We start from the raw sequence: 26,725 nt of genomic DNA on the forward strand, positions 1-26,725 counted from the left end.
GACTCTGTTCACTCTTTTTTACATTTAAAAAATATACAATCATGGGACAAAAACACATATAAAATTTACCATCTGAGCCATTTCTAAGTGTACAGTTGAGTAGTGTTAAGTATATTCACATGGTCATGCAACCAGAATCCAGAACTTTCATTTTGCAAAACTGAAACTGTGTCCCCATTAAACAACAACTCCCTCTTTCCCCCAGCCCTCCACCCCCGGCAACCAGCATTGTACTTTCTGTTTCTATGAATGTGACTTCTCTGGATACCTCATGTAAGTGGGATCACACAGTATTTGTCCTTTTGTGACTGGCTTATTCCACCGAGTGTAATGCCCTCAAGGCTCACCTGTGTTGTAGCAGATGTCAGAATTTCCTTCCTTTTTAAGGCTGAGTAATATTCCACCTCATGGATATACAGCGTTTTGTTTATCCATCCATCTGTCAATGGACACGAGTTGTTTCCTCCTTTTGGTTATTGGAAATAGAATTGTATAAATATGGGTGTGAAAATATCTCTTCAAGCTCCTGCTGTCACTTCCTTTGGATGTACACCCAGAAGTGGAATTGCTGGATCATGTGGTAATGCTATTTTTAATTTTTTTGAGGACTTGCCATTCTGTTTTCCATAGTGGCTGCACCATTTAGATTCTTTTGTGTCTAGTTTCTTCCCTCAACATTGTGTTTGAGATTCATCCGTGTTGTTACCAGCAGTGATGCCTCATCCATTCTCATCACTGTGTTGTGCTCCATTGGGTAAACATTCCACAGCTTACTTATCCATCCTGCTATAGACACTCAGGTTGTTGCTAGGTTTGCGCTACTAAAAAGAGTGCTGCTGTGAACATTCTTGCATGCCTCTGGCGGACATACATACACATTTCTGCCAAGTTAAATTTCTAGGAGTGAAATTACTAGGCCATAGTGTATGTAAGTATAAATAATAAAAAGAATATAGGGGCTGGCCCTGTTGCCTAGTGGTTAAGTTCGGTGCACTCCACTTTGGCGGCCTGAGTTCCTGGGCCTGGGTCACAGGTGCAGACCTACATCACTTGTCACCCATGCCGTGGCATCAACCTACATACAAAATAGAGGAAGATTGGCACAGGTGCTAGCTCAGGGCTAATCCTCCTCAGCAAAAAAAAAAGAAAAAGAAAAAGAAAAAAAATTATATATATCCAGTTCCTATCAGATAACGTCAAACATTTTTCAAAGTGGTTGCATGAACTTGCTGTCATATCAGCAATGTGTGAGAGTTCCAGCTGCTCCACATCTTTGTCAGCACTTGCTATGTCTATCTTTTTCATTTAAATGATTCTGGTGGTTACAGTAATAACGTATTACAGTTTTAATTTGAAATTTCCTGATGACTTGTGAAGTTAGTGCAGACCTTTTCAAATGTTTATTGGCCATATAGGTATCTTTTTTTGTGAAGTGCCTCTTCCAGGTTGTGCCCATTTTTCTGTGAGTTTGTCTGCTTCTTTATGGTTTTGTGAGAGTTCTTTATAAGTTCTGAATATGAGACTTGGTCAGATGTACATGCTACGATATTTTCTCCCTTTCTGTGGCTTTCCTTTTCACTCTGTAATGGTGTCTTTCAACGAACAGATTTTCTTCCTAATGATGAAGTCCAATTTCTCATTTTTATTTGCCTTTCAGTGCTTTCTGTAACCTCTTTAAGAAAATCCTTACCTAAACCAAAGTCATTAAGATATTCTGTTTTCTTCTAAGAGCCTCATTGTTCACCTTTCATATGTAGGTGCAGTCCATCTGGAATTAATTTGTGTGTATGGTGTGAGGTATGGATCAATATACACTTTTTTCCTCATATGACCTTTCAGATGACCCAGTACTATGTTTGAAGACCATCCTTTCCCGTTCCACTACTTCACTGGTCCTCACCATTTGTGCCAGCTGTAAAGCACTCCATTCTAAGGGGCTCCCATAACTTACTCAGCTATTCTTCCGTGGGACACTTAGGTTATTTTCTGGCCTATGCTATCATCACAGAAGGTGAACATCCTTGTGTAGACATTAAGGCCTTCTGCAGTTGTTAAAACAGAGTGGAATTCCTGAGGCAGAAAATATTCACTTTTTTGAAGAATTAATAAATTATACAATTTGAAACTCAAAGAATACAAAGAGGTCGAGTAAAAAGTCTGCCTTCTACTCTGTCCTCAATTCTTCCAGTCTCTCTTCCACCAGGTAAGCACAATCATAAAATCTTGTATATCTTTCTAGATATCTTGTAATGTATGAACAAGTATTGTTTATATTTTATTCTCCTTTTTTTTTTCCTGAAGAAGATTGGTCCTGAGCTAACATCTGTGCCAATCTTCCTCTATTTTGAATGTGGCTTGCTGCCACAGTGTGGCCGCCAAGGAGTGGTGTAGGTCCACACCTGGGAACTGAACCCAGGCTGCTAAAGCAGAGCGTGCCGAACTGAACCACTAGGCCATGTGGCCGGCCCCATCTCCTTTTTTTTTTTTTTAAACAGTTAGTGGCATTCTGTATGCTCTGTTCTGCATCTTGCCTTTTTAGCTTAACACTACATCTTAGAAATCTTCCTATTACAGTACATAAAAAAGTGTCCTTGTTCATTTCTGAGGCTCTATACATTCCATTTGGTGGGTCTACCATAATTTAGTCAGCCTCCTATTGATGGGCCTCTGTGGTGTCTCCAGGCTTTTGCTATTCAAACAACACTTCAGTGAGTAACTCTGCACATGTCATTTCACATGTGTGTGATACATCTGTTGGGGGACTTCTGGAAATCAGCTTACTGGGTCTGAGGGGTTACGCGCTTGTGGTTTGATCAGCATTGCCAAATTACACTCCCACCAGCCGTGTATGAAAGCTCCTGTTTTCCTATAGCCTAGGCAGTGGACTGTTATATCTGGAATCTTTCGCCGTCTAATAGGTGGAAAAGTGCAGATTATTTTGCATTTATCTTATTGTGTGTGACATTGAGCATCTTTTCAGAAATTTAAGAGCTACTTATGTTTTTTTGTCAACATCCTTTGATGGTACGCACTTCTTAAAAATCACTCAGGCTGCAAATTCCTCCCAATGTTTCCTCATGAGAACCCCTTAGATATGGGCTTTCTGGGTCAGAGTTTGCACTTTTTAAAAGTTGTCTGTGTGTGTTGTGGATTGACCTTCCAGAAGGGAGGCCCCATTGACGCTCCCTCCACAACGCAGCCCCGGATCCGCCTCCCTTCATCATCACTGGCCCTGGGTCTCACAGGTGGAAAATGGCACCTGCGAGTTGCCGAACCTGGCGCCTCCAGTTACAGGTGGGGAGCCGGCCCCGCCCCGTTACCTGGCGGCCCCGCCCCGGCCCCGCCCCCGGCCCCGCCCCAGGCCCCCGGCCCCGCCCCCGGCCCAGGCCCCTCCCCCGCCGCGCCCTGGCGTCGCTCGTCACGTGACGTTGGGGCGGTGCGCGGAGGGGGCGGTGGCCGCCATCGCTCTGGCCCCGGCGCTGGCGTTGTCCCCGCGGGAGACTTCCGCCGAGTGAAGCGCGCCGCGGAGTGACAGCGGGCCTCCGGGGAGGGCGTAGACGAGGCCCGGGCGCGTCCCCACGGCCCTCGGCCGCCCGCCCGGCGCTCGTCGCCGCCCCGTTGCTAGGCAGCCGCGTCGGGGCGCGGGAGGCGGGGCGGGCGGCCGGGGAGGGGCCCGAGCCAGCGGGGAGGCCGGGGTAGGGGTGCGGGGCCCGGGGCCGCGAGGGCCATGGAGCAGTACTGCATCCTGGGCCGCATCGGGGAGGGCGCGCACGGCATCGTCTTTAAGGCCAAGCACGTGGAGGTGAGCCCGCGGGCGGCGCCCCCGCTCCCCTCCCGCTCCGTTCCGCCTGCCCGTGTGGGATCCGCGCGTGTCCGGGCCACGCCTGGGCCACTGCGCCCGCCTGCCCGCCTCCCTCCTCTCGTTGGGGTGCGCCCACCACCCTTGGTTGCGGCCAGCTGCCCACCCGCCGGCAATGCTCCCCCGGTCGTCCCGCGAGTGTCCCCTCGGAGCGTGGCGTGGATGTCTGAGCTCTGTCCCCACCGCCGCTGCTGGGTCCCAGGCTGGCGCTGATCTCCCTCCAGAGCGGGCTGGGGGGCGCTTCCCACCCTCACGAGGGCCTCAGGCGCGTTTCTCGTCCCCTCGCCTCTCGCCTTCTTTCCCAGCCGGGGACGGGGCGTCAGTGTCTGCCTTCATTCCGCACAGACTGGAGAGATCGTCGCCCTCAAGAAGGTGGCCCTGCGGCGGCTGGAGGACGGCATCCCCAACCAGGCCCTGCGGGAGATCAAGGCGCTGCAGGAGATCGAGGACAGTCAGTATGTGAGTGGGGCGGGAGTTCCCGCCCTCCTGCACTCAGTCCCACTGGGGGGGGCCGCACCCACTCTGCTGGCCTAGATGTTTTCTCACCCCTCAGTGACTCCCTTTCTTGTCCACGTTTACCCTCACTCATTCCTTCTCTCCTTCACCCACCTATCTCTTTGTGTGCTCGTTCGTTCGTTCATTCATTCACTAACTTACCCTTTTTCCTAGAAACAGTTAGTGATTTCTAGTGATAGTGATAGCTGCCACCTCTTGAGCTCCTGTTCTCATCTGCAGCTGAGTTAACTGCTGTGCCTACATTGTCCCTCTGAGTCCTCTGCTCCTCTGCACGGCAGGTTTCAGGATCTCCCTCTCTCAGGCCAGGGGAGGAGGCTCAGCCCCCAGCTGATGACCCTGAGCTGGTCCTTGGTGGCTTTGGCCCAGGTCTGATGAGTCTGGACATTGGAGCCTTGGGGCCTTGGGTCGGCCCTACCCTGTGCCGGGCACTGGCGACACGGAGAAAGACTGGCCGGACCTGGCTCTTGAGGACTTAAGTGTAGGGGGCGGTGTGGTTTGTGCTGGGGTGGACCTGGGAGGAGGGACACCTGACACCCCCAGCTCATTCCCTTCCTGGTACTCTCGCTCATCCATGTCAGCAGTAGAGAATGTCCCAAGGGTGGGTGATACTCTGGCTTGTTACTTATTCTCTGGAGATGTCCATGATATGTTGGGTGACAAAAGCATGCTATAAAACTGCATGTGTCTTCCTGGTTTTGTGTGAAAATAGCATATACATGTATGAACGTGTGCCTGTGTGTGCTATATTTATTGTAAAGTCTGGTGGAATATACTCTAAGGTTGGCTGTAGGTGATAGGATTTTTCTTCTGTTGTTTTTTTCTTTACAATTTTGTGTATTATCTGCATGTATGTGTGGGTTCCAATCTGTAAAATGATTGTGTCCTACCTGCTAAATCAGAAAACCAGCAATGAGGCCATTCTCAATTTTCAAGGAAGGTCACAGGGCTTGCTGACAAGCCCTTTGGGAGGCGGAGGCCCATAAGGAGGCTGGTGACATGGCCTGGGTCTTGTGGATCAGCAGGCCTGAAGGTTCTATAACACTCCACATTTCACCCTGGCCCAGGCCACCGTCACCTCTCAGCAGAACAGCTGCGGCAGCCTCTCCCCTCAACAAGCGTAAATGAGATCGTCCACTGCCCGGCTTGAAAAGCCCCCAGTGACTTCTCCTCACATCGAGAGCACCGTCATCCTCCCTTCCTGCCCGCCTCCAGCCTCTCCTTTCATTCGTTCCCCACAGCTTCTTAAGCGACTCTCTCATGACAAGCGCTGTCTAGGCTCCGGGAGCACAGAACAGAGCAGACGTCCTTCCCCTAAACGACCCACCCGCACAGGCCCTCCAGCCTCCTTCCTGCTCTTCCTCTGGGCCTCGTGCTTGCTGTTCCCTTGCCCAGAGCTCCTTCCCAGATCCCAGCGTAACCAACCCCACCCTGTCTCCTCTGTCCTCATCAGAACCCGGACCTACCTCGTTGGTTTGTTCCCTCATTTGTCAGTTGTCTGTCCCCTTGTGCTTTGAGCTCCCTAAAGTCCTTCAGGACCCACCAGCCCTTGCTCCCGCTCACTGCTGTGCAGCCCGGCCCCTTTGACCCCTGTGCCCTCAGGAAGTATGTGTGACGTGTCCTCAGCTGTCCCAGTGCTGCCGAGTTGTGATCACTGATGCCTTCTTGGTGCTGGGATTTCATGGCCCTAGAGGAAGCAGGAGGAGACCTGTGCTTGTGCATGTGTGCATGTGTGACTATCCAGGTGGTTTTCCAGTTCCTGGGCTGGCTGAGGGACCAGACGCTGCCCTAAGTGGCTTTCTTTAGACTTCCTTTTCCCTGAGTGTTAGTGGAGAATTAGAGCGGGGTCCCAGCTTCTCTCGGGAGAGGGGAGCAACAAGAGAGCTCCAAGCTCCCTGGTTCTGAGCCCAGCTCCTGTGTCACCTTCTCTGCCTGCCTGGCCCTCTGCTGGGGCGAGGGCTGAGGGTCCCAGAGAGTCTCAGCTGTGAGTCCGGGGGCTGACGGGATGCCCTCCCGCAGGTGGTGCAGCTGAAGGCCGTGTTCCCACACGGTGCGGGCTTCGTGCTGGCCTTCGAGTTCATGCTGTCAGATCTGGCCGAGGTGGTGCGCCATGCCCAGAGGCCGCTGGCCCAGGCGCATGTCAAGAGCTACCTACAGATGCTGCTCAAGGGGGTCGCCTTCTGCCATGCCAACAACATTGTGCATCGAGTCAGTTCCAGCACAGGCCGGTGGGGTCTGGGAGGTGGGCTGGGCTGGGAGTGGGTCAGTCCTTGAAGAAGGTGTAGTCAGAGCGGGGATAGAGGGGGCATGGCCTGTGGGCTGAGTGGCCAGCGGTGTGGCCCTGGAGGAGGTGTTGTCCTGGGCTGACCTGAGTCCTCAGCCTGCCCAGCCCTCCTGTCCCTCGGTCCCCTGGGGGCTCTGGAGGAACTGATGCCTCCTTTGGTGTCTCAGGACCTGAAACCAGCCAACCTGCTCATCAGTGCCTCGGGCCAGCTAAAGATAGCGGACTTCGGCCTGGCCCGGGTCTTTTCCCCAGACGGCAGCCGCCTCTACACGCACCAGGTGGCCACCAGGTAGGGAGGGCCAGTTCCCAGGCAGGACCTGGCACTGGACAGGCCCCACCCCTCCTGCTGGGGGAGAGATGCTTCTGGACCTTCTGTCAGACGTTGCTCATAGGGCTGGTGTTGGGGCCGGGGTGACCTTCCAGGGTAGCCTGCTGTCAGACTGGTGACCTGGCTGTGACCGCCTGCCCTCCTCCTCACAGATGGTACCGAGCCCCCGAGCTCCTGTACGGTGCCCGCCAGTATGACCAGGGTGTCGACCTGTGGTGAGCCTCTTGTGGGCTGGGCGAGGGGGAGTGTGCGTCATGGAGTTACCTCTTCCTCCTGGGCACTGAGGTCTCTAGGCCATTTGGAGGTGTTTTCTGCCATGAGCTCTAGGTTGCCTTGGGGGTGCCTTCCCTGCGTAGGGTATCTCTGAGGAGTTTGGGGTCAGTGTTTCTCTCCATGACATTTTTGAGCTGGGTAGGGCTCAGGTGGGATGGAGTGGTTATCCCAGTGGGAAGCTTCTGGGCTGGGATGGGAAGGTGGTCGGAGGCGGGGAGCATCTAAGCTGGTATACAGGCGCTTGTATCCCAGGATGCAATGTCCCTGAGCTATCCAGAGACTTGGGTCCCTGAGTAGGAAGGCTCTGCACCTTTACTGGGGGTAGGGTGATTTGTACATACCTAAGAGTTTGAGATTTGGGGGCGGTTTTGGAGGTCTGCCCAGAACGTGAGGAGGTGGCTGTGTGTCCCAGAGTGTGAGGCTCTGAGAAGTCTCAGGGTTGTTGAGGGGTTGCCGTGTGTCCCAGAGCTGAGGCCTGAGAGCTGTTGGGAGAGTGGCATATGCTCTATGTTATAGGCTTGAGGTCTTCGACTATTGAGGGGTCTGTATTCTTGGCTGTGAAACCTCTAGGCTACTTTGTAGGTGTTTGACCCTAGTGTAAGGTATGGACGCTGGTGTGGGGAGATCTGTGTCCATGGTGTGAGGCGATGGAGCTAGGGTGGGGGGATCTGTGTCCGTGGTGTGAGGGAGGCGATGGAGCTTGGGTGGGGGGATCTGTGTCCGTGGTGTGAGGCGATGGAGCTGGGGTGGGGGGATCTGTGTCTGTGGTGTGAGGCAATGGAGCTGGGGTGGGGGGATCTGTGTCCGTAGTGTGAGGCGATGGAGCTGTGGTGGGGGGATCTGTGTCTGTGGTGTGAGGCAATGGAGCTGGGGTGGGGGGATCTGTGTCCATGGTGTGAGGTCATGGAGCTGGGGTAGGGGGAATCTGTACCCGTGGTGTAAGGTGATGGAGTTGGGGTGGGGGGATCTGTGTCGGTGGTGTGAGGCGACAGAGCTGGGGTAGGGAGACTGGCTTTGTGTGGGTGATGTAGCTGGTGTGGGGAAAGATGTGTCTGTGGTGTGAGGCGATGGAGCTGTGGTGGGGGGATCTGTGTCCATGGTATGGGCAATGGAGCTGGGGTGGGGGGATCTGTGTCTGTGGCGTGAGGCAATGGAGCTGTGGTGGAGGGATCTGTGTCCATGGTATGGGCGATGGAGCTGGGGTGGGGAGACTGTGGCCTTGTGTGGGTGATGGAGCTGGTGTGGGGAAAAATGTGTCTGTGGTGTGGGGCAATGGAGCTGGGGTGGAGACATCTGTGTCCATGGTGTGAGGCGATGGAGCTGGGATGGGGAAACATGTGTCTGTGGTATGGCGCAGTGGAGCTGGGGTGGGGACATCTGTGTCCATGGGCAGGGTGATGGGGCTGGTGTGTGGGGAGATCTGTGTCCGTGGTGTAAGGCAATAGGACTGTTTGGATTCTGTATCCACAGGGCCGTGGGCTGCATCCTGGGGGAGCTGTTGAATGGGTCCCCCCTTTTCCCTGGGGAGAATGACATCGAACAGCTTTGCTGTGTGCTTCGTATCTTGGGCACTCCCAGCCTTCAAGTCTGGCCGGTTTGCAGGGCCCGCCATGGGGAGGGGTGGGGACAGGGGTCCTCCATCCTCCGCAGCAGCCAGTGACTCCCCTCCCCTGCACCTTCTCTCGCAGGGCCCCCCACCTCCTTGACCTTCCGGACCACTGTCCTGGCCCAGCTCAGGGGCTCCTCCCTCTGTGCGCTGCTGGGGGAGGGAGGGCCAGGTCCCGTCCCTGTCCCAGCACACATGCGCTTCTCACCAGGCTGGGCCTGGAGTGGGGCTCGAGAGGGTGAGGGAGGAGGAGGCACTGAGTGAGTGCACGAAGGCATCAGTGATGGGCTGCAAGAGCAGGGTGGGCCACGGAGCAAGAACCGACGTGGGTGCTGGCCCCGACGCACCCCTTCTCTCCCAGGAGATCACGGAGCTGCCCGACTACAACAAGATCTCCTTCAAGGAGCAGGCGCCTGTGCCCCTGGAGGAGGTGCTGCCCGACGCCTCTCCCCAGGCCTTGGACCTGCTGGGGCAGTTCCTCCTGTACCCTCCGTGCCAGCGCATCTCAGCCTCCAAGGTAGGGGACCCCATTGCTCTGACCCTCCCCACTTGTGCCCATGGGACCCAGCAGGTCAGCTTCCCTCAGAGCCTGTGATGGGCTGGGACCAGAACCCCTGAGAATGGGGGCCGAGGAGCAGGTATGTCTCTTGTGAGCAGATCCCAGAGGGGCAACAGGTGGGCGGGTGGGCAGGGACGGCCCGTTCGAAGGGTGTGCCCACCTCACAAGAGAGCACATCTTCGGGTCATTCGTGACTGGCTCCTTCATCCCTTCAACAAGTGTTTACTCGGCGTCCAGCAGGTGCCAGGCATTGTCCTGGGCCCTGGCCCAGAGTGAGCAAGCAGATGCAGCCCCGGCTCCTTGGGGTCTCCGCCCTGTGGTGAGGCAGGGTGGCCAGGCTGTGGGAGCGGGGGGAGGGGGGTTGGGACTAACTTTGGGTCACACAAGCCTTCCTAGAGGCGCACAGGTTGAACGGAGGAGGGGGGGCTTTCCCAAGAGACCTGAGGAGCAGAGGCCCGGAGAGGAGGACTGGGAGGGGCAGATTGTGGCTGGGAGGCCGAGAAGGAGGGGAGGACCTGGGGCTGGTGGCCAGTGGTGTCAGGGCCTCTGTCAGGTGTAGTCTTCCACCCGGCCTCGTGACCCCTCCCCACCCTTGGCACCAGCAGCCTGTGTTCACGTGCGCCCCTGGTAAGTCCCTATGTCAGCAGTACCTTCCAAGTGCTGTCCCTAGTCTAAGCCACCGCCCCCCACTGCCTCCCAGTGTCCGCTTCTCCTCTCGCCCATTCAGTGTCCTCTCCACCTGGCAGAGCAGCCTTGTCCAGGCAGGCCACCACAGCCTCCTGCAGGGCCCTCCTGTGGCTCCCTGCCAGTGGAGCAGCCCAGGTCCTAGTGGCTCATAGGCCTCACATGCTGAGGGCTGTCACCTCTGTGACCCTTGCTCAGGCCCTAGGGCCACCCTCCATGTCCTGGGGTCTGGGGACTTCTGTCCCCAGCCTCTCTGGCTCACCCCTCAGGTCTCTGTTCGAGCACCACCTCCCTGGGGGTCTCCCCTCACTTCTTGAGGCCTGTAGCCTCCTGTATTCCTCGTGCCCGCCGTGCTTTCTCTTTCCCACAGCCCTAATCATCTGCCGCACTGTATATCCTACTTGTTTGTCTTATTATCATCCCCACCCGGGCTGTGTGGAAAACTTCGCGAAGGCCGGCTCTCTGTCCTCTGGAACAGTGCTCAGACAGAGGGCGCTGAGATGTGTTGGAGTCGGCTGCGTGGAGGAGCAGCTGGAGGAGTGAGCCTCCGTGGGGCCGCACTCGCGTGTTGCCTCGGGGAGGTGACTGGTCTCCTTCTGCCGTTCCTTGCTTCCCGCCCCAGGCTCTCCTGCACCCGTACTTCTTCACAGCTCCCCTGCCTGCCCACCCCTCGGAGCTGCCGATTCCCCAGCGTCCAGGGGGCCCTGCCCCTAAAGCCCATGCGGGGCCGCCCCACATCCATGACTTCCACGTGGACCGGCCTCTCGAGGAGTCTCTGTTGGATCCGGAGCTCATTCGACCCTTCATCCCAGAGGGCTAAGACACTGGACCAGGCCCCATCCCTGCCCCCATGACCGCCTGGGCCTCTTGTTCCTCTGCTCCAGCCTGACTTGACCCCTGCCAGCCTTCCCATGGCCACATGGGGCCCACTCGATACATGGGCCTGCTCCCAGCCAGGTAACGAGGACATCCAGCCCCAGCAGAGGAGACCCAGGCCATGTGTCTGCGTGCTGCTGACTTACCCACCAGAAAGAGACAGGCACCCTGCTGCCGAGCCCGCCGGGGTGCTGGTTCTTCAGGCGCTGGCTTCCTGGTCAGGGATGGTCTTGGTGGGGCTATTGGGGCAGCGCAGAGTGTGAGCTCTCCTCATGTCAGAAGTGTAAGTGGGAAGGGAGGTTTGGTTTGGTTTTGCTCTCAGAGACATTAAACACTAGTTCAGTTTTGAGATTTATTTTAAAAATTGTAAGTAGTTCTGCCTGGGATCTGCCCTTCTTCCCTTCCTGTCAAGGGGAGTGGCTGAGGTAGCATCGTCTCCTGGCCCTCACTTCTCTGTGGTTGCTGGGAAAGTGACCCCATTCACGGCTACTCTAGTCCTGGGGGTGTCATAGGACAGAGCTCCCATTTGGAGGTGAAGTCAAGGCCCAGTGATGGCTCAAGTTGAGGACCCAACGCCGTAAACTGGTTTGCCAGCATGTCTGCCTTCAGGATAAGAGTGAGCCAGGACCAGATGGGCCACCACCTTACTCGGATATCAAGCAAATCAAGGGACAGGCATTCCTGGAACCCATTTGTTGGTTCAGTAAATCCCAATACAACCCCAGCCGGCTCTTGTTTTTCTTATTGAATAATTTGATAAGCTGATTCTAAAATATGTATGGAAATAAAAGGTTTGAGAGGAGGCAGCAGAAACAGAAGCAGAAGAAGAGGAGAAAGAGGATGGAAGGACTTGCCCTATCAGCTACCAAGACTCCTCAGGGGGCTCTGATAGCTGAGACAATGTGGTATCGGTTCAGGGCTAGACGAAACACACAGACTAGAGAAACTTATTCTTAGCAATCTTTTATTCCTAAAATGTTCGTTTTGTGCTCCATGTGGATAAACTTCTGTAAGCACCAAGGGCACAGGTGACTAACACTGCCACAGTCACTGTCCTGCAAACCCTAGAGGGAATACAAAGCACAATAAACCCCAGTTGTTGTTTACACCTACTGTAACCCTCACCCACCCATATCTGACCTTGATCTTGGTATTGACCCTGACCTTGACCCTAACTCTAACCCCACTTGACCTAGAACTTAACCTTGTCCATGAACTTGGCCCTCACCTTCACCTCAACACTGACCCTCTAATTGACGTTCACCTTACGTTGATGCTCATCATGACCCTGATCCTGATGCTGACCATTAACATGACCCTCACACTCACCTCAACCTGGACATTTCCTTGACAATAACAGCTTTTCTCACACTGATCATGACCCAGAATGCTCATGAATGAGACACTCACCAACCTCAAACTGATTTTGACACTCAACTTCACCCTGCTACACTGAATCCTTACGTTGACAAGGACCATCATACTGACCCCTCCAACCTTGAACTCACCTTGATCCTGACTCTGAACTACACTGTCCACTCTAGCTGAAACTGAAATTAGTCTGCACCCCAGAACTATGATCATGACCATGACCGTCAGACCATGACTCTGATACTGACACTGAACTCGACTCAGATGTCAGTTTCACCCTGACAGTGATGTTCATCCTAACGCTGACCCTCTAGCAGAACCTGGACTCACACTTGGCTGTCTCCATTGACTAACCCTAATCACATCATGACCTTGAACCTGATCTGGACCCTGAACTTGAACTTTATACTGACATTGACCTTCACCATTACGGTGACCTTCAACCTCAGCCTGAACATCACCCTCATCTTTGACCCATCCTCACATTGAATGTAACCTTGAACCTAACCTTGATTATAAGCCTAACGCTGACCCTCTGTGGTAGGTGGAATAGTGGCCCCCTGAAGATGTCCATGTCCCAAGCTATGAATATGTTGCCTTACATGACAAAGGGGACTTTGGAGATGTGATTAAGGGTACAGACCTTGATTTGGAAAGGGTGTCCTGGGTCATGCAGGTTGGCTCAACATAATTGTGCCCCCATGCATGAGGGAGAAGGAGTCATAACTCATTCCAGCAGCAAGAGAAAACAAACACCTTGACTTTTAATTGAGCTTGACCTTGACATTATGCTCACATTGATCTGGACCCTGACCCTAATGCTGAACATCAACCTCACCTTCATCTTGACCTTGAATCCTGCCCAGAACTGGGCGTTCACTGTCAACTTGAACCCCTCTCAATCTTACTTCATCTTGACAGCGGCCATCATCCTTACCCTGACCTTCATCCTCTTACTGACCCTCTAATGGATCCTCAACCTGACCCTGAGCCTGAACCTCACCCTGATTTTGAACTGGACTTTGACCTTAACCCTCGTCCTAAAATTTTCGTCACTGATCTTCACCTTGAACCGACTCTGACACTGACCATGACCCTGCCCTCTCTCTCATCTTGACCCTTAACCTGACACAGAAGTTCACCCTGCACTGGACACTCACCTTCACTCTGATTCTGACCCCCATCACTGTCCCTGATCCCTCATCCTGACGCACTCTGACCTTCAAGTTGATCGTGACCTCATCCTTACACTCTGATCTAAACTTGGCCAGGGCCAGGGCAGAGGCCATGGCAAGGGAGGCACCAGGTTTAGGGCCAGGGCTTGGGCAAGGGCCAGTACCAAGGTAAGAGGGAGTCTGAGGGTCATTGTGAAGACGGTTGTGAAGGTGAGGGTCAGGGCTAGGGTGAAGTTCAGGGTGCAGGTGAGTGTCAGGGTCAGGAGAGGGTAGAGAGCAGATGCTACTGAGATCAAGGGTGATGATCAGGGCAAGGCTAAGGTCGAGGAATAGGGTTAGGGTGAGAATAAGGGCCACTGACAGGACTAGGGTCAGGGTGACGGCCAGGCCGGAACCAGGTAAACGAGAGGTCCAGGTCAAAGGTCAGGTTGAGAGAGGGTGGGGGGTGAGGTCGAGATGGAAGACAGGGCACATTCATTGGCCAGGGCAAGGTCAAGGGGCAGGGCCAGTACTAAGGCAAGGGGTTGGGAGGTGCTGGGTTCAGGGCCACCATAAAGTCCAGCGTGGGGGTCGAATCAAGGGCGGAGGTTAGATCGGGGTCAGGGCGAGGGCGAAGAACAGGGGCAGGGGCAGGACGAGGGTGAATGTCAATATAAGGGGGTGGGCGAGGGTCTGGGCAAGGGCCCAAAGGAGAGGTCGGAAGCAAGGCAGAGGCCAAGGAGTAAGCAGGCTGGCGGGCTATTCTGAGGCGAAGCGCTGGGGGTGGGCAGGCACCGCCGGCGGAGCGAAGGGCGGTGGCCGAGGCGGGGATTGGCTGAGCGGAGCGGAAGCGTGGCGGCCTGGGAGGGGATTGGCTGAACGGAGCGGAAGCGTGGCGGGTGGGCCGGGATCAGTTGAGCGGGGCGGAAGCGCGTTCGGTTGGGTGAGGAAGGGCCTGCAGGGCGGAAGCGCATTGTGCTGGACGGGGATTGGCTGGGCGGAGCGGAAGCGCGTTGAGCGGGCGGGGATTGGTTGAGCCGGGCGGAAGCGCCTCGGGCTGGGCGAGGAAGGGCCTGCACGGCGGAAGCGCATTGTGCGGGGCGGGGATTGGCTGAGCGGGGCGGAAGCGCGGTGGGTGGGCGGAAGCGCGGTGGGTCGGCGGGGATTGGTCAAACGGGACGGAAGCGCGGCTGCTGAGCAGGTTTGGCCTGCAGGGTGGGAGCGCGGCGCGGACGTGGCGGGACAGATGGGTTGGCGGGCGCGGTGGCGTTGCCCCTTGTTCCGCGTGAGCTGCAGCAGGTCTTCTCCTTCCTGGAGGCGCGAGACCTGCTCTGCGCCGCCCAGGTGGACAAGGTAGCGCGCCGTGTCCCAGGCTGAGGCAGGGTTCGGTGCAGGGTCACTCGGCGTCCACGGCCGGCCCTCCTCCGGGCCTCAGTTTCCGCAGCCGGGAAGGGCGTCGGGCGGCCCTGAATTCGTGATCCGGGGTGTGACCTCAGCGGCCTTGGAGGGGTCGCTCTGCAAGCCCCCACCCCGCCGTCTTTCTGTCCACTCCTCCGTCCGGACCATGAGAACAAGACGCGCGCATCCTGCCATCAGGATGCATCCTTCGTGATGGCTTGGGGATCGGTTTTCTTTCTCCTCCCACCTTTCTGGAATATTCTGGAAGTTCTCTCTGGGGCCAGCCTGGAAAGCTGTGACTCCCCCCCCCCCCCCCCCCCTCCTGTGAGTGGTACCTCCTCCTGCGGGCTCAGGACTGCCCCTTCCCGGCCACTCGCATCCCGTCCCAGCTGTGCTCGCTCGCTGTCGGTCCAGTGCATTAGTGTGGTCGGCGCTGCGCCGTGTCACAGATGCTCTGGGACCTGGCGCAGCTGTGGCCGCATGACTGTTGAATGTCTGCTTTCTCCCGCTGGACTCCTGAGAGCAGGCAGTTTTCTCTTCTGCGTCGCTGTGTCTCCAGCGCCCACTGTATGGCTTGACATTTAGAGTACTCTCAGTAAATATTTGTTGAGTAAATGAATTTCTTTTAAAATACATTGTTATTGGGGCTGGCCCCGTGGCCGAGTGGTTAAGTTCGCGCGCTCCGCTGCAGGCGGCCCAGTGTTTCGTCGGTTCGAATCCTGGGCGCGGACATGGCACTGCTCATCAGACCACGCTGAGGCAGCGTCCCACATGCCACAACTAGAGGAACCCACAACGAAGAATACACAACTATGTACCGGGGGGCTTTGGGGAGAAAAAGGAAAAATAAAAATCTTTAAAATACATTGTTATATCATTATAAAAAGATTAATAAACAGATCCTTACCTGAATTCTGTAATTATCATTTTAAATGTTTTAAGTAAAATACTGGATTTTCATCCCCATTTTTACCGGTGAGGAAAGTGAGTATCGCACAGTGAGTGTGTTGTCCCAGGTCCCCCAGGTGGTCCTGGACGAAGTTGGAATTGGCACTCTGGCTGTTTCCTCAGCATCAGGCTGGGGAGAGCGGGGGCCGAGTTTGAAAGGGAGATGTCTTATCCCCTTAGATAGCACCAACTTCTCCAGGTCCTGGCCTCTTGTGAAATGAGGTCAATAATTCTGCCTCATGGTGTCGTTGTGAAGGCCAGGATCTAACTGGGATCCCAAAAGGTGGGTAGCATCTATTTTGCAGGTTGTATTACATATTATAATTCTATAATCGGGAAACAAGGTCTCATTTGGCTTTTGCACTGGGAACTGTAGAAAAGGAACATGCATAAATCTTCTTGCTTGGTTTGATTTTGCAAAATAGAAATTTTACATTCCTACCAGCCAAAAACTTCTTAAGGACTGAGAAACTTTGATCTGCTGGATGAGTGAAGGTCGTGGAAGTAGGAGCCTGGGCTGAGAAAGCATGGTCGTTGCTTGTGACAGGGCCTGGAAAGCCACATTGCCAGGATGGGACCTTCAGTGGGCTGGGCCACAGAAAGCTCCAGAGTGCTTCCCACTGAAGCTCTGAGGCTCCAGAATCCGGGGTGGCCCAGCGGGGGATGCCAGGAAATTCCAGGATGCAGGCGTGGGCCTGAGGCGGGGGGCATGGTACTCAGATCCCCATTCCAGGGCCGTCCTGAGCCTCTTCCAGATAACGTGTGCAGAGGGCAGTTTGTGGGAGCAAGGCCTGCATGATGCCCCTCGCGACGTGGCTGTTCCGTTCCACCATCTTGGCATATCTGGGACATCCCCTTGGCCAACGCCTCGATTTGCTCCATTGCAGCAGCCTTCTATGGGCTTGCTGCTCAGCCCTCATTTCCAACCCTTCCACAGCAGCCAGAGTGATCTTCCTAAAACACCGTCTGACCCACCAGTGTTGACTCACAATCCTCAAGTCACTTCTAACTGTTTTTGCTGTTACAACCTCTGGGAGTTGATCCAAGCTACTCTCCAGCTCCTCGTGTTCTAACTAAGGCAAATTACTCCCCATCGTTGTCGCTCTTCTGAGTCTCCCTGGAGGACAACTTCTCATCCTTCCGGTCTTCAGCAGTATCACTTCTGAACCCTGTGGCCCCACTGACTTGGTCATGCTGTCCGTTCTCACTCATTATGTGGTGACTTTTATTTGACTGTCTGACGTCTCTAAGTCCCCAGGGTGAGGTTTCTTGAGTGCGGGCACTGGGTCTGATTTAGCTCTGTCCTCTCGCGGGGACTGGCAGGCTGGTGCTAGCTGTGTGTTGACTGACCACATTCTCTCTTCTCTTGCCTCTTGTTCTAGGTCTGGTATGAGGTTTCAAAGACCAAGGACCTGTGGAGGTGAGTGAAGGAAGAGCTGAACACTGTCCCGAGCGGGCCCCGCAAAGGAGAGCTGGGTGCACGGGATAAGTGTTTGAGCACTCGCTGCGTTTCTGGCTCTGTTGCATACACAAGAAGGGACAGTCCACAGCCCATACCTGCCGGAAACTCCTCCCTGGTTGGGGTGTAAGACACTGTTTTATAGTGCATGAAAATATCAGAGATTGTCTTAATTGAATGGGAGGTTGTTGTGAGGCAGGGTCGCACACTCAGGGGCAGCAGTGTAAGCGATGAGTGCAGCTGGCTCCAAGAAGACGAGTCAACGGACAAGGAAACCACTTTTATTTTAATTCAACTTTGCTGTAACAGCATAGCTGTATAAGTATGTATGATATCAGAACTTAAAAAAATAAAACTCAGAAAGTTAAAATTGAAAATAAAATTACATTTTAATCGTTAAGTTACTAAGTGTTTCTTTCCTGTTCACCTCCTTTGGAACTGGACACTTTCCTTTTGCGCCGAGATAGAAGTGTCACGTCTTCTCGCTCTTGCTGAACACAGGACAGACTGTAGCTTTGCCTGTCAGCTGGAGCTGTGTTTAGTTTTAGTCCCTCACGACGGGAAACAGCTGTTCACACATGAAGGTTCTTCCAAACAAAGGGGAGCCTTTGCTTGATGGTTCTTATTTTTAGGATAACTGTGCATTGAGATATTTGAGAATTCTGGAATGCCATTCTTGCCACATTTAACTTTCAGTATCATACAGCATTGTTTGTTGCTTTTTATCCACTTGTTATTGCTAATAATATCAATTAGAAAAACACTGATAATCTCTTTAGTCAGTTTTGAAGTAAGAGAACTTTTACTGGATTTCATTCTTTCTCTCTACAATTTGGGGAATGTGCTCTAGACAGAACATTCAGTTCTGGAATTGATTCCCTTGTGGGTGTGTGGACAAGGTTACGTCTGGGCCTCCAGGTTGCTCAGGCAGGTTGTATGGCTGTCTGCAAGTCAAGTCACCAGCGGGTCTTGGGTTTATTACTCTTTCGTGGTGTTTGGTGCTAGCCATTTTTAGCATAAAGTCATTCCTTGGGATTCTATCCTTGACCTATGTCCTTACAAAAGCACTGGGGTTATGTTTCTGGACCTGTGACAGGAGCATCGTCACCTGTGGTCACGTGCATGTGTCATTTCTGATGCTGTGTCTGTCATGGTACCAGGCCCAAAGGCTCTGCAGGCCCAGAGAAGTTCTTATGGACACAGTCAGTGAACATGGTTAACTGGTCATATATTTTTAATCTGTACTCTTATCATTTTAATTGAAAATGCTACAAGTTACTTTTCTAAATGCTTTATAACCTTTTAAATTCTGCCATTTCTTCAACACACCAGCTTTTTGGTTAGAAGTAAAAGTGCAAATGCTTGCTTTTATTTAAGGTACATAATTTCTGTTGTGTACAGTCGATTGTTTTGTTATTAATTGCTCTCTGTGGAAGGGGTTGGTGCCACGGTATCTTTTACTTGATACATCGTTGTATTTCTGAGGTGCATCATGTACTTTATTCATATTTCCAGCTTGTTGACAGTCTGCCTTTTTGTTTTTTCAAATCATTTGGTCTCTTCATCTCTTCTGAATATTGGTCATGGGTCCTACCTATGGTTTGATGTTTAGTGGCCTTAAATATATAGAAATAGACTTTCCTTCCACAAAAAAATGTGTCCTCTCCCCTTTTTCTTAAACCACATCATCTTCTTGGTCTAGCCTTTATTTTCACACTGTCTAGAGATGTGGGTACAAGAAATGTCCCTTTCCTCTTACTTCAACTAAAAGGAAATCAACAACATAAGCATGATGATATGAGGCAACCGGTACTCAGCCTTAGAGTCCCGAAGGTAAAAGGGATGTTGAAGACCATGGTGAAGCCGAGAGCTCCTTCTTGTCTAAAGGGCACAGCTCTGTGTGACTCCAGACAAGTTTTTCCAGGTGGGAATTTGGGTTCAGTGTAGCTAGACCTTCTGCTTTTACCTGATTTTTATGTGAAATCTGATTTTTTTTTTAAAGATTGGCACCTGAGCTAACAACTGTTGCCAGTCTTTTTTTTTTCTTTCTGCTTTTTCTCCCCTAACCGCCCCCCTCCCCCCCAGTACATAGTTGTATATTTTAGTTGTGGGTCCTTCTAGTTGTGGCATGTGGGACGCTGCCTCAGCATGGCCTGATGAGCGGTGCCATGTCTGCGCCCAGGATCCGAACCAGGGAAACCCTGGCCGCCGCAGGAGAGCACGCGAACTTAACCACTAGGCCATGGGGCCAGCCCCATGAAATCTGATTTTTAAGTGTTGGCAGCTAGTTGATGTGGGCCAATCCCATGTAGGCCAAACAAAGTCATCTGGGGGTCCATTCCACCACAGGCTGCCAGTGTGCCACTTCTGGTAGAAGGACCAGAGTTTCAGCAAGCACAGTAAAAACATTCATCTGACACGGGGATTGGCATCTTCTCACTGTGAGAAGGTCCCTAGTGCCCAGCACAGCGCCTCACGTAGGTGTGCAGTGAGTGTAAGGGCCGTGATGGAGAGAGACTCTGCTGTGCTTGTTCAGGCCGTGGGCTGTGAGCCGCTTATTTCCCACCTGACCTCATTCGCGCCCTGTGTGAGATGTGAATGATGGACTGGAGCCGTATGACGCACATCTGGGGCCTGGAAGTGCTGTGAGCCTCTGCCCGTGAACCCTCCCTCACCCCTCCCAGCCAGACCCGCTCTCCCAGTGCTCAGCTCCGTCGGCTGCCCCTTAGGAAACCTGGCTTTTCTCCCCTGACTTTTACTTTTGCGTATCCCTTTCCTAACCACCAGCTGAAGGTGCCCAAGAGCAAGAGCCGTGTGTCTCTCCCTTTGGGGTCCACAGGCCAGGTGGGAATTCAGTTGTTCTGTGTTGTGTGGACGAGCTGACATTTTATCCTCAACAACCTTAGGAGAGAGAGGCTGTCATAGAACTGACAGCCATCACACACAAGTTAAGAATGCAGGTTCTTGGAACATGGTGGATTAATGACCTCCAAAAAGTTTTTCCTCGATAAAAGCCATGAAAAACTGGCACAAATTGTGAAAATCAACTTTTTCAGAACTCTGGCCATTAACCAGAGACTTGTAATAGTCTAGGAAGTGTTTATTCAAGAAAAAATGGTTGAATCTTAGTGAGAACAAGTGTTCACTTGACCTGTTCCCATAAGCCCCTCTGGTTCTGTGGAGGAACTCCCGGCCTGCAGCTCACAACAGGGTGAAGGGAGCCTGGCAGTCACTGGGGCATGGGGGAAGAATGGGACTGGAGACCCTTCAAAGCCTCCTCCCAGAGAATTGTCATTATGTGATCTGCTTGGTATTTCTTGGAAGACCCCACGTGCAGGCTGTCTTTATTTGGCCTGACTTGGAGTTCACCCAGCGTGAAAAGTCTTTACCGTGGGACATTTGTCAAAACACTTACAGACTCTTGACTAACTTTGCGGCTGTCAGCTGGTGGACAGCAGTTTGCAAACAATAGGCTAACCAAAAAGCTTAAAAGGAAAAGCTGGGGATGTGATGTCCTTAGGGGCATTGAAAAGCTCCAACACATTCCTAGGAATCTAGAAGGGCACGTGCATGTGCAGGGCTCTGCAAACTCAGGAACCATCTGAGAAGGCGCTAAGCTCACATCCGGCTGACCTTGTGGTTCTGTGCAGCAGGAAGTGAATGCTAAGGCAGAGTTGTCAGCTGTCTTATGGAGTGTTGAACACATCTCCCAACATGCACATGAGCCCTTTGGCAATGACTGGAAGATTTAGTGGGTCCAGGCATTTGAGAAAGCTCTGTCAGTCACTGGTGAGCACTAATTTAACTGAGCAGAGACTTCAGTGGCCACATGTAACAAAGAGTACAGACTTTCCAGAATTCATTCAGAAATGTCATTAATCAAACAAACAATAACAACAAACAGCAAAAACAACACACCTAGATTTCCAGAGTTCACATTCTATTATTTAAAATGTTCAGTTTTCAACAAAAGTTAGAAGTCATGCAAAGAAATAAGAAAATGTGGCTAATACACAAGAAACAAAGCAAATGACAGGAACCACCCCCGAGGAGGCCCAGGTGTTGGACCTACAGATGAAGAGTTTGAATCAGCTGTGTTGTGTGTTGAGCGTAGAGAATACCATGTGGGAAGAACTAAAGGGAAGTATGAGGACAATGTCTCATCCAATAGAGAATATCAATAAACAGAAATTTTATAGGTAACTAAATAGAAATTATAGAGTAGAAAAGTACACTATCAAATTAAAAATCAAGGGCAGATTTGAGCAGGCTGAAGATAGAATCAGTGAACTGAAGATAGGTCAATGGAGATTATCCAGTCTGAGGAACAAAATGAAACAGAGAATGAAGAGAAATGGACAGTGCCTAAGAGACACGAGGGCACTACCAAGCACACCAGCATTGCACAGTAGGACTCTCAGAATAAGAGAGAAGGAGCAAAGTATTTAAAGAAGTGATGGCCAGAAACTTGCCAGATTGGATTAAAAATGTTAATTTACACATCCAAAAGCTCAATGAACTGCAATTGGACAGACTCAAAGTTCCACATCAAGACCCACTCTAATCAAACTATACAGCCAAAGACAGAGGGAGGATCCTGAAAGCAACGAGAAGCAGCAGCCCATCGTGTACCAGGGAAGCAGTGAGATTCACAGTTGATTTCTCATAAAAAACCATGGAGTCCATAAGGTAGTGGAATGACATATCGAAAGTGTTGAAAGAAAAAGATTGTCACTAAGAATTCTATATCTAGCAAAATGGAGGAGAAAATTAAGACATTCACTGATAAATAAAACCTCAGAGAATTTGTTGCCAGTGCATTTGCCCTACAAGAAATCCTAAAGGGAGTCTTTCAGATTGAAATGAAAGGAAAAATTGAATTAGACAGTAAATTGAATCCACATAAAGAAATAACACCGTAAAGTAACTCTATAGGCATATATAAAAGGCAGTATAAATGTATTCTTTTTTTGTAACTGTTTTTTGCCTATATGATTTAAAAGACAACTGCATAAAGCAATAATTATAAATCTCTGTTGATGGGTACATAATGTATAAAAATGTAATTTGTATGAGAATAACAGCAAGTTGAGACAGGCAGGAAGTGGAGCTATACAGAGCAAAGTTTTTAACTACTATTGAAATTAAGTTGATATTAATCAAAACTAGATTGTTATGAGCTTTTAATAGTAATCCCTAAGGCAACCACTAAGAACTTAAAAAAATATGATTGAAGAAATGTCAAGGGAATTAAAAAGGACACTAGAAAATATTTAACACAAAATAAGGCAGTAATAGAAAAATAGAGGAAAAATGCATGAAATATAGAAATTAGTAGCAACTGACATAGGTAAATCCTGCTGTATCAGTAATAACATTAACCGTATAAGAATTAAACACTCCAATGAAAAGGCAGAGACTGGTAGAAGGGATAAAAAATACTCCACTTTATGCTGTCTATAAGAGACACTCTTTGGATTCAAAGACATGGATATGTTAAAAAGAAAAGAATGTGGACAGATACGCCATGTGAACAGTAGCCGGAGAAAGCTGGAGTGGCCATGCTAATGGCAGGCAGAATAGACTTTCAGACAAAAAGTGTTACTAGAGAGAGGAGGATATTTTATAGTGATAAGTCAACCCATAAAGATCTAAAAATTATAAACACGTGCATCTAGTAACAGAGAAACAGAACACGTGAAGGTGTGACAGGATGGAAGGGAGAAGCAGACACTTCAGCAGTGAGAACTGGAGTCAGGGAGCGCAGCGTCTTGAGTCCCGGCTGTGTGACTGAGGCCCTGTGATCTGGGTCAGCTGTTTAACCTCTCTCTCAGGTGTAGAATGGGGGTCAGGACTGCTTCATGGATCCGTTATACGGGTTGGCTGGTCTCACATTAAGCACTTACACCTGCCATGTGCGAGCACTCATTCAGTCTCATCTCATCATGACCCCCATTTAATAGCAGAAGAAACGGAGGCTGTGTAGGCAAAGTGGGTTGTCAGGCTAATAGATGGTGAAGCCAGGAGTCAAAGCTCGGCCTGTTGATGCCACAGCCCCTTCTAATGGCTGCTCTGTCCTGCCTGGGCTGTGGGTCTGTGTTTCAGGCAGCTGTGTCTGAGATGCTGGTCCTCGTGTAAGGCCTCCCGGATGATGCTGGGCACGCAGACCTGGAAACAGTATTATCTCTGCCGGTCCGAGCTGGAGTTCCGCATGGAATCGGGACGGCCAGAGAAGGACTTCACCTGCAAAGCCCTTGCCAGGCACAAAGGTAGGGGACGGGGAATGTGGTAGCCGTGTGCCTCCCACTGCTCACTCTCCCTGGTTGAGTCTCATGGGATTTGGTGTTTCAGCCAATGAATTGGAAAATGCCACTTGAGGAGCACATGCCCTGCCAGGTTCTATATCTGTGTTATATCACTTGATCCTCACAGTAACCCAGTGAAGAAGGGATTACTCCATCTATTTCAGAGTAGAGAGAAACAAAGAGTAGGGAGCTGTTTGCGGTTACGTGGCTGGGGGCGGGCAGTTCAGGGTGTGACACCCAAGTTGTAGGTCTGAAGCCCTGGCCCCTTCTGTCGGCCGCTGTCACTGCCTCAGCACCTGCTGTGCTCCTGAGAAAGAGGATGACCACCCCACCCACCTTTCCCCAGTGGAGAGTTCACATCCCGGGCATCTGCATCTCTGTTCTCTTCCAGGACAGATAGAAGAGCTGGCCTACATCTCAACCAACGCATGCTGGTTTGACAGGCAGAAGAAGTCCGTGATGTGCCCTGGGTCCTTGGACGGCACCGTGCGCACCTGGGATCTGCACGAGGTGAGTGAGCCGCCAGGGGGCAGGGGCGGCCAAGCAGGATGAGCACTGACCTGGTGCCCTCGGTCTCAGCGAGGCCCTTTGTCTTCATCATCTCCTTCAGTCATCGCAGGCGGCTTGTGAGGTGAGGAGCGGCCTGTGGCACAGGTGAGAAGTCTGAGCCGCAGTAGGCTCAGTCGCCAGGTGCTGGGTCCCACCCGAAGCTTGAGTCTGACTGATGGCAGTGACGTGCTCTTGGCTCTACTGTGCTGCCCCAGGGAGCCAGCGCTCCCCAAGGGGCCTGACCCAGGCCACCTGCACCCAGGGTGGCAGCTGCCAGGCTCCATCCTGTCGTGTCCACAGTGGGGTCGAGGCCATTCCCTGGGCATTTTTGCCCAGATAGTTGCAGCTTTTAGTTACCCCCACGTGCAAACTAGGTGTTAAAACCATGATAACTTGATTAGTATTTCAGACTCGGTTGGCACTTATAGTTAGAAAGTTTCCTGTCCCTTATCTCGCTTGATCTTCACAGCGGCCAAGCAGAGTTCGCGTTATCATCATCATCCTGATTTTGTAGAAGTGTAGACGAGACTGAGCAAGGGGAGGCATTCTGAGTCTGGGGCCACGTGGTTCCCTGTAAACCCAAGGGTTCTGCCTGGGGCCACACATGGACCGTACCCAGCCTCCTCTGAGGGATCTTTTCCTGGAAAACTGTTACTTCACATTTTCAAATGCCCTAGACACCTAAAGGCACCTCGATTTATTATAGGGGGCCTCCTGGTGAGGTGGGTGTTCATCTTGCCGTTGCTCAGGTTTGCTGGGGGGAGAGAGGGCGGGGGGGGCCCCCAGCTCCAGGAGGGTCCACCTCACTCCCCGTGGATGACCCCTCCTCTGGCCCCAAGAACAGGGCACCTTGGCTCTTAGCGACCACTGACTGTGACCTGTGTGACCTTCCTTCTCAGTCTGTGTGGGACAGCCAGGGGAGCAGCATTCTCGTACCCCTGTGCCAGCCTTGGGGTCTCTGCTCTGCTCAGACGTCATGTTGGAATCCAGGAGAGAGAAGAGGTGTGACTTTGGTGACAAAAGTGTTTTGAAACAGCCGGCTGAGCCTGTGAGGCCACTGGTGGCTGCCGGTGCCTGAGCGAGTCTCTGAAAGTCGGGACGGATGCAGACGGCAGCCCAGGTCATCTCAGGGCTCCAGGAACTGGCACGGGCGCTCGGAAACGGAGGAAAGTGGGGGCCGGGGGGCAGGGCAGTTTCGGAATGAGTTATGGTTAGTTATAATTTGTTTACTTTTGAATCATAAAAGTGAAACACTATCAAGGCTTTTATGTAAAAGGAAAAATGGGACTCAAAGATACTTCATAAGAAGTAGAAACATATCCCCCCTGCGCAGGTTCTTTTCCCAGAGCTAACCACTTTTTAAATCATTTCTGATTTTAGTTTTCCTGGCAGCCATCGATTGACCAATTTTTATATTTGATTAAGAGATTCTGCTCCTCGATCTGTATACTTCAGAGAGTATCTGTTGACTGTCTGCCTTACAGAAACATTTTTAATTTCCGGGAACTTTTCAGATTGTCTGGTTGCTCTTTTTTTGTTTAAAGGGTGCAGTTATTTGCAGCATCTCTCTTTCCTCCGTGGCCAGTTTTTCAGTTGCTTGTCTTGGTTCTTCTCTTTCACGAGCTTGGTTTCCCGTGTGCACGGTCATGGTCGAGGCTGTCACTTCGAGGAGAGGCCTCTGGAGATGGACTGGCCTCGGGGGCTGGTTTCTGTCTCTCTGCAGTTTGTTGCCCCATCCCCTGCGGGCCCTCCTGAGGAGACCAGCCTCCAGCTGTGGACAGTGGCCACGGCAGGCTTGGCTTAGAGGCTTTCGGCAGGAAGAGCACCTGAAGGCTGCTCAGAAGTCCCACGGCGACCAAAACAAAAAGGCCTTGACTGGAACAGAGAGCTTTGCACAGGGGTCGGTGGGCCTTCTCTGTAAAGGGCCCGACGGCGAGTATTTTAGGCTTTGCAGGCCATGTGGTCCTGTCACAGCGACTCAGCCATGATGTCATGAAACAGCAGCCATAGACAACAAGTAAACAAGAGAGCGGCTGTGTTCCGATACAGCTGTATTACGAACACTTAAATGAGTGTCATGTAATTTTCTTGTCATGGAACAGTCTTTTGATTTTTTTAAACTAAAACGTAAAAATACAAAAATGGGCAGTGGGCCGGGTTTGGCTGCAGCCCAGTTTGCCGAACCCTCCTGTCAGGTGGTCATCGTTTCCAGCGTGGGACCGTCTCAGACGTCCAGAACACTCTACGGCTGTTCCACCTGGCTTCCCAACCTTAAGATGCTGTATGAGCAAATCTTCAACCTTATTTTATTTTTAAAAAGTCCACTCTGTTGGTTGGAATCGTGCAGGATGTAGACTTCCTGGGTTGGCCGTTTCAGTCAGCAGCGTGCATTTCTGTGCAATATGCATGTCTTTTCATGACTTGATCGCTCATTTCTTTTCAACATTGAATAATATTCCATTGTCTGTATGTTCCATGGTTTATTTATCCTTTCAAGGATAAGGATATCTTGGTTGCTTTCGAGTTTTGGCAATTATGAATAAAGTTGCTTTAAACATT

At 51.9% G+C, this 26,725-nt stretch overlaps 1 protein-coding gene across 7 annotated transcripts; it reads left to right on the forward strand.

Annotated features, from left to right (window-relative positions):
• Nucleotides 1–3,587: 3,587 nt before the first annotated feature.
• Nucleotides 3,588–26,725, forward strand: CDK20 (cyclin dependent kinase 20). Of its 7 annotated transcripts, none has more exons than XM_044756780.2 (11): nucleotides 3,588–3,802; nucleotides 4,205–4,318; nucleotides 6,392–6,580; nucleotides 6,824–6,945; nucleotides 7,137–7,199; nucleotides 8,728–8,851; nucleotides 9,225–9,380; nucleotides 17,236–17,273; nucleotides 23,418–23,581; nucleotides 24,009–24,127; nucleotides 25,066–26,725. In XM_044756780.2, exons 1-11 carry the CDS (start codon nucleotides 3,728–3,730, stop codon nucleotides 25,195–25,197), a joined length of 1,296 nt encoding a protein of 431 aa, XP_044612715.1. In that variant the 5' UTR covers nucleotides 3,588–3,727; the 3' UTR covers nucleotides 25,198–26,725. The 7 variants fall into 7 exon arrangements, with proteins under 7 accessions (XP_044612715.1, XP_070351991.1, XP_014713208.2 ...); XM_070495890.1 differs by lacking the exon at nucleotides 25,066–26,725 and adding an exon at nucleotides 24,636–24,816; XM_070495891.1 differs by having other exon boundaries at nucleotides 3,671–3,802; nucleotides 4,205–4,314.

This window comes from Equus asinus, chromosome 23 (genome assembly GCF_041296235.1).
Source record: "Equus asinus isolate D_3611 breed Donkey chromosome 23, EquAss-T2T_v2, whole genome shotgun sequence".
Taxonomy (NCBI): domain Eukaryota; kingdom Metazoa; phylum Chordata; class Mammalia; order Perissodactyla; family Equidae; genus Equus; species Equus asinus.